At 46.7% G+C, this 10,000-nt stretch overlaps 1 protein-coding gene across 1 annotated transcript; it reads left to right on the top strand.

The window, feature by feature from the left end:
• Positions 1 to 643: 643 nt before the first annotated feature.
• On the top strand, positions 644 to 9,986 carry LOC135830755 (two pore channel protein 1-like; the record flags this gene model as incomplete). The annotated part of the gene is made up of 7 exons (XM_065342972.1): positions 644 to 1,045; positions 3,462 to 3,556; positions 5,275 to 5,472; positions 7,766 to 7,879; positions 8,126 to 8,256; positions 8,850 to 8,938; positions 9,904 to 9,986. Coding segments are annotated over exons 1-7 (840 nt in total), but the record flags the coding sequence as incomplete, so codon positions are not given.
• Between the last annotated feature and the right edge of the window lie 14 nt (positions 9,987 to 10,000).

The raw sequence follows: 10,000 nt of genomic DNA, 5'->3' as shown, positions 1-10,000 counted from the left end.
ATCATGATCTCCGAGGATCTCCGAGGCGCAAAGCAACACCAACACTGGCAACAGCCTTCCATTTATTTTTGGAAGGCCTGGGTCCAAAGAGGGGAAGGTGGGCGCAACGACAACGAGTAGATCTACGAGACAAGTCCCACGGTAAAAATTAATAACAACAACAACAGACGAAGAATGTCGATGCTGAGATCTGTAAGATACTTGACAAAGCTGTCTAACTCATACTTCCCTGTAACAGTGAGTTACTGCAATCGAAGCAGCAAAGCAGCACACCACCCGACTTGGGTAGGTCAGAAATATTGAAGATAACAATGATACGGAATCATCCGAATCATGGCGAATGGGAAGCTTTGCAAAACCATTTTGCACAAATCCGGACGCCGGTATCCTGCATGCACAGGCGCTAGGCAGTGCAGTGCATGCAGATCGCGGCCCCGCGATAGCTTTGTGCGATGTATGTAGACGTAGATTGTACTCGTTCGCCTTGACGGATATGTCGTGTGATCTTGACTCGAGTGTTGACACCGACCATCCTGTAACTAGTGTAAGGTCCCATGTCCGTTGTCTAGCATGGCATGGCACCGTAGTTTTTTTTGGCAGGTAGCGAAAAGACTGCGAGTGTGAGTATGACTCTTCACTACTACTTACACTGAGATCTAGGCTAAGTCCTCGCGGCACTCACGGCATGTTAGTGAGTTTACAATCATGCACATGGACATGGGATATGGGGTCCAACACCCAAAAGAGGGACCGACAAAACACGAGTCCAGAAGTATTCAGTTTTCCTTTTCAAAATTGGCTTTGGAGAATTCCCTCCCCTCATGTGTGTACTGTGCAGTACCTCTGTACAACTGAGTAGGCTCGCATACGAGAGAATCTTGCGCTAAACGCACTTAGCGGAAGGGTTCTGTAGGAATGGATGCGGAGGCAAGGTACCATCTATTTTCGGAGGAGGACACCGGTGAACGTGAAGGGTACCGTGAAACTCGCAACAACTCCGGTAGCGACCACCAGTTGTATTCCATTAACGATGGTGGTCGAGCAAGTGAGTCTGAAAACCTTGCCAGGTATTATTATTATTGTTACAGCATCCAGCGGTCCGTGGAGTTACTGCGGAGCTAAACTAGAGATTGGATAATAATTCATTCAGTCACTCCATGTTTGTGTGAAACCAAACACGTCAAATTATTTGCATTTCTTATGCATTGCATCCTACCATGTAACACTAACACTAGTAACCGTACCACCACTTCCGCACCGGCGGCCAAGCGCAAGCTACAGCTACAGCTAGCTGTAGCTGGAATCCCAATGCACAGTCATGATGTACAGGCACTGCATTTTTCTGAAAACCTACACAAAGTATAATAATGCAGGGCATAGTCTCTTTTTACCCACAGAGAAAATTACACTTGTACTTGTAGTGCAGACTAATGATTTTGACATGACTACAGAAAAACGGCATTCATTTGGGAGTCGCTAAAAACATGACACTGTACAGTAACTACCTGCAGCGACAACCACTTTCCTTGTCATGGACGCGTTCCCAGTCTACATAGCCTGGATAAGGCGACCACTGGCACAACGTGCCCCTGGATGACTACATTGTAGCTTACCTGTCCATGTACACAATTCACTGTTCATACCCGCAGTGCAACAAGAAGAGGGAAGATTGCATGACAGCTCTTGGTGAGCATGGGAAACATGGTTGGGAGGTCAGCGTCGTGCTTGTTAATCACCATTAAGTCGGAGACACGGCCGCACCGTTGCTATTTACGCACGGCACATAGCATAGGTGTATGCAGTATGAGGTGCTGATCAAAATGATAAAAATTGTAATCAGGCCAAACTAAAGAAGGTGTGTGGTTCGACTCACCCGACCGACCGTACAATTTCAGCCCGACCGTAACTTTTTTTCGGCGGGCTGTCGTGTGACTGACGTAGATCTACGTGGACTGAACACGTCCACGTCTACGTGCTGTGCGGCGTGAGTCTGCGGACGCAGGCGCTAGGCGGCTCCTTTTGGACTTGACTTGTACTGTTGTAGTTGTACTGCAGTGCAGTGCAGTGAGTGGTACGACTGCTGCCTTGTGCTGGTAGTAGAGTCTACTCGATACGCGTATACAGTGTATTTACATGTACTAAAAATATATATTAAAAGAAAAAAATCCGCCCGCCCGCCCGTAAAAAAAATGTCCATGTTAGTCGAACCACACACCTTCTTTAGTTTGGCCTCACAAAACTAAAATCACAAGTATATGACGTGAATGTTGTCACGTCACATACTAAACCTGGATACGAGGGCCAGAAGCCCCCCCCCCCCCCCCTCCCGAGCAGTCATTTTAGACAGGTTTCACTGCACGTCATGAGTTCTGATTCACAAACCCATTATCATAGTGAGTGATTTGAATCATAAACTACATGTATATTCGGACACCCTCTCCACCAATGCATTATTCATCAAGTGAGGAAGCTTCCAAGCGCCAAACCAGCCATATAACATTACAAATGGTCTACTGGGACGCTCCTGATCATTCTGAAACCTGAGTACACGATGAACATGTTCACTGACCATTTCACATACATGTTCACTGACCATTTCACATACATGTTCACTGACCATTTCACATACATGTTCACTGACCATTTCACATACATGTGCATGCACCTCTAAACCATCATGATTCTCCTGATCTTATTTGCTCATGTTCTGTTTTTTTTTTCAAGTTTTCTTCTCTTTATTACACTCAGGCTGGAAACTCTCATGCTGATGTGCACACATGTACAGCACTTGCCAACAAAATCCGGCCAATGCTGCATGCATCGTAGTCGTCTGCCATGTGCCGCACTGGCTGGATATTTTGGCGAGTACTGTACATGCATATATGTATGGCATTTCAAGCTCAATCTTGCCATCGCCATGATTCTGATGTTACTGTGCAGTACTTCCATGCTCTAGCTGATTTGGTCATGTTAAGTCCCCTCACCTACCTCGGGGTGACTGACCGAACCTATCGCATCACCTCCAGCAAATCACAGAGCACCTTTAGATCGGATGAAATCATAAGTTGTCGAAGTCCGAGTGTTCTAACTGTGAGATTAGTGCAGTTTACACTAAGCCAGATAACTCTGACCTGGGCCACATTCATATTGCTGAATCCAATGCGGAGATGAAGCTGGCAATTCAAATCTATCTTGGCTTAGAAGATAGTAGCAGTATACTTGAGAAGTATTCCACTAAAACTAAGTGAAGCGTGTGTGCATGCGTGCGCAAGCGCGGGCACACACACACACACACACACACACACACACACACACACACACACACACACACACACACGTTGCAGATTTCATATGGGTTGGCTACGTGCAGCTCTGATATTTGTACTAATATCCACTCACGGTGTTCTCCTTTTCTGATTCTTGCATGATACTTTTCAACACCGCGTACGTACATCGGACAGCATCACCAGAGTATGGGCCAGATGGAGAACCCTTGCAGCGGCCGACAAGCGCTCGAGTTTTCGCTCAGCAAGAGAAATGGCAAGCAATGTACCAGGTAACCACATTGTTCATCTGTAAAAGTTATGAAAGATGCTTCCAATCACATTCCATTTTAATTCAGCGTCACACTTGCAGTTTGCAATGTCAGTATGCAGGTATGATCACACATGATAACCTAGAGGTACATTGTACTGTACTCGCGGGACTAGTGCCCCTGGGGCACTATTTTTTAAATGTCCATCACGGATGGGGAACTATTCAAGAGAGGGCACTATTCAAGACTCGGAGGGCACTATTCAAGAGAGGGCACTATTCAAGAGAGGGCACTATTCAAAAGAGGGCACTATTCAAGAGAGGGCACTATTTTTTCAATGCTGGCATATTCTCTTCATCCAACATAAAACAAAGAAAAACAGAGCCTAAACCGTCTACTGTAAACTATCACGGCTCAACAGAAACGGCAACAAGAACTGCCATTTAAATCCTAAAACTACCGGTGCAATGACTTGGACAAGAACGTTGGAAAAGAACGCCAAACTTGGACATGCGCTTGGTTACACGCCGGGGGGGGGGGGCACTATTCAAGAGAGGGCTTTATGTTTTCACTGGCTCTTTGAGACAGGGGCACCATTCGAGATAGGGCACTATTCAAGAGAGGGCTCTAATCGCGTGAGTACGGAGCAAGCACACATGATAATTTCTGTCATGTGTATCTAGTGCTAAGCCGCTGAATGTTTCGGAGGCTGTCTATGCATTCACACAAGAAAACAAACCTCTGCAAGTGGAAATAGATCACATGTACGTGAAGGCTGTTGAAGTAGGACATTCGCACATTGCTACTTTGGTTCCACGAATGTTGTGTAGTGTTATGAATGTGATCATAATGCACTAGCACATTTCATCGTCGAGTTTCATCCCTTGTATCTTTGGTTTTCTTCCTTCTTTCCATGTTGTTTTGTCACTAGTATAACGTGTTGATCACACCTGTTCACAAGTCCACGCTAGCGCTGCATGACTGTAGGATGTGATATGATTCCGAGGGTGTGTGCGTGAAAATGCCCACTTCACTCCTTTGTGTTTATTATCGCTGATCCTCTACTGATGGTTATATCACCTATACATTGTTTAAAGGTTATTGTACTGTTCAGTTTCTTCTTCTGCCTGTATCCACCTGACGAGTAGGCAATGACAGTACAAGTGCCAAGTAGTGGAAACGTTGGAAAGTTCACTGGAAAGAGCCTAAAGCTTTCTTCTTGTGTCCGAAAAGATATATGGCATCTTCTCTTCAAATGAGCTCACTTAACCAAGACCGATGCAGTTTACAAGCACGGCCCAGTGGAATCTGACGGCTGAGACAGTTTATGCGGTGATATAGGTCGGCTGACTGCCACACAATGGAAGATATTTCAAGATTTGACTGCAGATGCCTGGCTGAAAGGTGCCTGGTTGGCGGAGGTGCCGCCGGATATGAGAGTTCAGTTAAAGAGAGGTTCTACCCTACTTCTGAAGCACATCTGAAGTGTGCAATACTAGCAGTAGAGACTTTTAGTGGAAGGAAGAGTGCGATAATGACTGTGTGCACCGCACTCTCATGGATACAGTCATCACTACCTGGTCTTAAAGCAGGGTCCGAGGAACAGTCACTGGCTGACACAGTGTGTGTGAACAGTCAGGGCAGTCGACTTTGGCTGCAGTGAGGCTCAGAACAATCTGGGATACTCTTGTTTGCACATTTCGTGAGTTTACGCATCTCGTTTCTTATTTCATTTCCAGGAAGCCGCCGTATACCTTCTGGAGGGGTTATACAATGACAAGCTAGACTCTCATCCCAATCAGCCGGATGACTTGAGAGCCTATCACTTTGCGCACAGCACGCCGTTCCACGTGCTGGATTTGGTGGCAGGTGTCTTGCTCATGCTGCTGGCAGCGCTGGAAGACCCGGGAGTGGCGGGAATCAGCATACCATACAGGGTGAGCATGACACACACACACACACACACACACACACACACACACACACACACACACACACACACACACACACACACACACACACACACACACACATACACACACGCACCCTCCTCCCCCCCCCCCCCCCCCCCAGTGATGCTGCATGTCCCTTGGCCAGTTCTCTGTAATCGAATTTCACACCTATGAAGTACTGTTGTTCAAGTTATGGTACAGATAGCATCTTTCTGTTTTTGAATAGCTATATTGCACAAGAATAGTACTTGAACTTTGGGCTGGACTAGCAATATTTGATAAAAGTTCGATACAGTGTCCAGAAGGAGCGACCCAACGCAAAGCCGGACTACTGGTAGTTTTACTCATTGATGACATCTTCAAAAATGTTGGGGAGGGATACAGAGAAACTAATAGCTATTTTAAATACTACTCTAGATCTGTACAATTCTAAATGACGTTTCGGCTCTTCATTGAGCTCATTAGGATATAATATAGACACTCGGTGTCTTTCCACTCAGATCCAGATTCTCTTCATAACTATCAGAGTATCTCGTGACTGTCCTCAAAGTAAAATGGGAAGAGGAAGCGCCTACATCACGACGGCTGGGGTAGATATGTCCACCAGCCGTACACGGCGCAGAAAATGCTGGTGTCAGGAAAAACTTCAGTATATGGACGTGGAAAGAGAAAGGAATTATCATGTACATCGTGGAGACGAATAGAGATACACACCGTATATGTCTCCTGCAAACTAAAGCAATACGACTGAGAAAAGAATAATATTCGGAAGACTGTATAACCATATAAAGAGGCCAAGTCATGGCAGTAAGTATAGAACTATAAAAAGAACGAGATGAGACTGCCACTGGATCCACATACATGTAGAACGTACACCATGGTACACAGCACACAGTGTAGCAAGAAATACATACGAGTATGTACTACCAATCCATGCAGATCTCAATGTACAATGGTAGGCTCAGAACTAATAAGTACAAAGTGAAGACGCACACAATATCTACTACATTGCTTAGTTACATAAAAAATTTCACGGTTCACGTGAGACTCGGATGGAAGCCGGGCTTTCCGCATCCGTAGGAACGCCACCACCCTTCAAGGATCAAGGCGCAGATGCAGCTCCTAAAGCGGTGGGAGGTGAGTAGATCAGCTCACCAGCAAGTGGTCAAAGACCGAAAATCCCATTCACTGCATCCATGTTTTCCTCGTGCCAGGCCACGAGTTCCCAATCAACCGTGGGTCGCAGCACGGCTGGAAAAAATCCTTCCGCTTCCAAGCAGGACTTGAACCTGGTACCCTCTATTTCTCAATCACGATCTTAGACCATCACACTATGCCTGCCTGCATACATAGGAGCATTAGTTACATAGAAGCATTAGTTACATAGGAGCTTTGCAAATAATTATGGTTCCAATTTGATTGCTATTTGAGATTTGCGAGTTAAGACAAGACTTACCCTGTCATCCAGGGTCTAAACTCTGGCACGAGGGAAACATGAGGGAAACATGGATGCAGAGAATGGGATTTTCGGTCTTTGACCACTTTGTGGTGGGTCTGATCTACTCACCTCCCACCGCTTAGGAGCTGCATCTGCGCCTTGATCGTAGAGGGTGGTAGCATTCCTGCCTTGATCCTAGAGGGTGGTGGCGTTCCTGCCTTGATCCTAGAGGGTGGTGGCGTTCCTGCCTTGATCCTAGAGGGTGGTGGCGTTCCTGCCTTGATCCTAGAGGGTGGTGGCGTTCCTGCCTTGATCGTAGAGGGTGGTAGCATTCCTGCCTTGATCCTAGAGGGTGGTGGCATTCCTGCCTTGATCCTAGAGGGTGGTGGCGTTCCTGCCTTGATCCTAGAGGGTGGTGGCGTTCCTGCCTTGATCCTAGAGGGTGGTGGCATTCCTGCCTTGATCCTAGAGGGTGGTGGTGTTCCTGCCTTGATCCTAGAGGGTGATGGCGTTCCTGCCTTGATCCTAGAGGGTGGTGGCGTTCCTGCCTTGATCCTAGAGGGTGGTAGCATTCCTGCCTTGATCCTAGAGGGTGGTGGCATTCCTGCCTTGATCCTAGAGGGTGGTAGAATTCCTGCCTTGATCCTAGAGGGTGGTGGCATTCCTGCGGATGCGGACAACTTGGCCTCCAGCCAAGTCTCACACGAACCGTGATTTTTTTACGTAGTCGGTATTATAGTGAAGTTGACCTGAGATAATGGACGCTGACGTTACATAATTCTGCAGCTAGCTGTGCACTATGGATCAACATGACAGGACTTTGTCTTTTCACCTGTCCAGGCATACACGGCCGTCGAGTTATGCCTCCTCCTGTTTCTGTCATTCAACGTCTTCCTACGAGTGCGATGGATAAAAGTGAGAAACTTGAGACGACATCCCAGGATCATCATCAAAGTGAGTGCAAAAATGCCATGCCTCATTAAGTCGAGTGTGTTCAAAGGGTTATAAGCAGACCAACTTCTTACCCTGTGCGAACAACTTCCCCTGTATGAGTGTGCAGTTTCAGATGGATTCACCAGTGAGCTGTAATGCAATGCGAGTTCATCCATTGTGATGTTAGAGTGAGCGCTGCATGCACCATTGACGCTCATCTGTTTCTGTTGTCTTTGCTACTTGCCACTGCTTGCCTGCATGGCGTAGATCGTGATCATATTTGTGATGGTCATCGACGGCCTCGTTGTCTTCGGCCAGAATTTCAATCACATACGCGTGGTCCGTGCCCTGAGACCGTTCATAGTGCTAGACTCGTACTACTTCAAGGGCGTGCGCAGGTAAGCTGTACCGTGCAAGCTACTTGCCAGAGGAACACTATACCTCTCAGGTGGGAATCTTGGAATTTGAATCCTGAATTTGCTGGGAACATTACCATTAGCTTCTCAGAATTGGAACTGGAAGTAACCGCAGCAGCAGCAGCAGCAGCAGCAGCAGCAGCAGCAACACTGCCGCCTAAAGACATCGCAGACTTACGTTAAGATGAATTTCGGATGCCACTAGGCAAGACTACTTTGAAGTAGTTGAGCAATTTTTTCTAGTGTCATGTATTTAGTAATTTTTGTTGTACTGTTGATGTGCTGAAGTGAAGCACACCTACATTATAGTGCAGAATAGATGACATTGCTAGCACTTGTAATAGCACAGTATGTGCAGGCCGTGGCTTTGTGCTCTTTCATTGTACACTGTTTGACGCTGGTTGTACAAAGGTCAGAGGTCACTGAGCTGTGTCAGTGCTGTCATTTGCAACTATCACTGCAGCGGTGTCTGTACACAGATCTTCAGTTGCACCAGGGAGAAGTATTTTATTCTTCCCCGGTTTCACCAGCTAGCACTGTTGCCTATTGTTGCTGACCTGTGGTGTTTTGTGCAGAGTGGCGCGCCAGATTATCCAGGCCATCCCTGCAGTGATGTACATGGTCGTTCTCATTCTCTTTGTCATGGTGCTCTTTTCTGCTTTCGGTGAGAAGTGACAAGCGGGTATAGCAGTTGTACATTGTTTTACATTTCATTTTTAAGTCCACTTCAAATACGCATGTACATGTGGAGTCTTCTTAAGAATACTTTGATTTGGAAAACAAGATGAGGGTTAAAATGTCGCTGATGCGGCTTTCTGAATTCAAAGATGCGCTCTTGGGTTGTTCCTGGTCACGTGTGAAGCTCCCCGTGGATGGGTGCGTGCATGCATGCGCAAGTACGTGTGTGTGAGTGTGCGTGCGTGCGTGCGTGTAAGAGAGAAAGAGAGGGGGGGGGGGGGGGGGGGTGCATGTAAGAAATACTAGGTTTTAAAAGTGTGTGTGTGTGAGTGTGTGTGTGTGTGTGTGTGTGTGTGTGTGTGTGTGTGTGTGTGTGTGTGTGTGTGTGCTAGGAGAATGAGAAAGAGGAGAAAGACGTCTTTCTCCTCTTTCTCATTCTCCTAGCTCTTCTTTCATGCTCCTGGGTTGTTACCAACAGCCAGTGCATGCCGGAGTATGTGGTGTGGTGTGAGTGTGTAAAAATAATGAAAAATGAACAATGAAAAATAGGGATTCACTGGCCAGAAAAAGCCACTTCGATCAGCTGTGTGGTGGATACCAGGCTAGAAAATATTGGCGGTCAATTCATCAGCCTTGCAAGCTGTTGAATGGTGTAATCCCAGCACAAGTTGCAATGTCTAACATAGCTGTTCGCTATCATCGCTTCCGCGATGTGCATGTTTGAGGTCTGAGGTGTGTGTGTGTGTGCCGCGTGTGTGTGTGTGTGCCGCGTGTGTGTGTGCATGTGAGACTGCCAATGTATGCTGCACTGCTATTGACCTGAGCTTTCTATCTTTCTTTTCGCTCGGTGATTATTATTAATTTTGAAATTCATCCATACGCCGAGAGATTAGCAATGCCGTGTTCTCTTTTGATGTGTATTGCTCATGTGCTACACCTGATCGCGAGCAGCTTCTATGGTCGTGGCTCACGATCACGATGATCCGGTAAGGCATCACTTGCTGTTGCCTCGGTGTTGGGACATGTCTCTGTGTGTTTGCATATGTGC

This window comes from Sycon ciliatum, unplaced genomic scaffold, assembly GCF_964019385.1.
Source record: "Sycon ciliatum unplaced genomic scaffold, ocSycCili1.1 SCAFFOLD_2560, whole genome shotgun sequence".
NCBI classification, from domain to species: domain Eukaryota; kingdom Metazoa; phylum Porifera; class Calcarea; order Leucosolenida; family Sycettidae; genus Sycon; species Sycon ciliatum.
The sequence above is the reverse complement of the archived record's forward strand: the minus strand, read 5'-3'. Positions and strand labels throughout refer to the sequence as shown.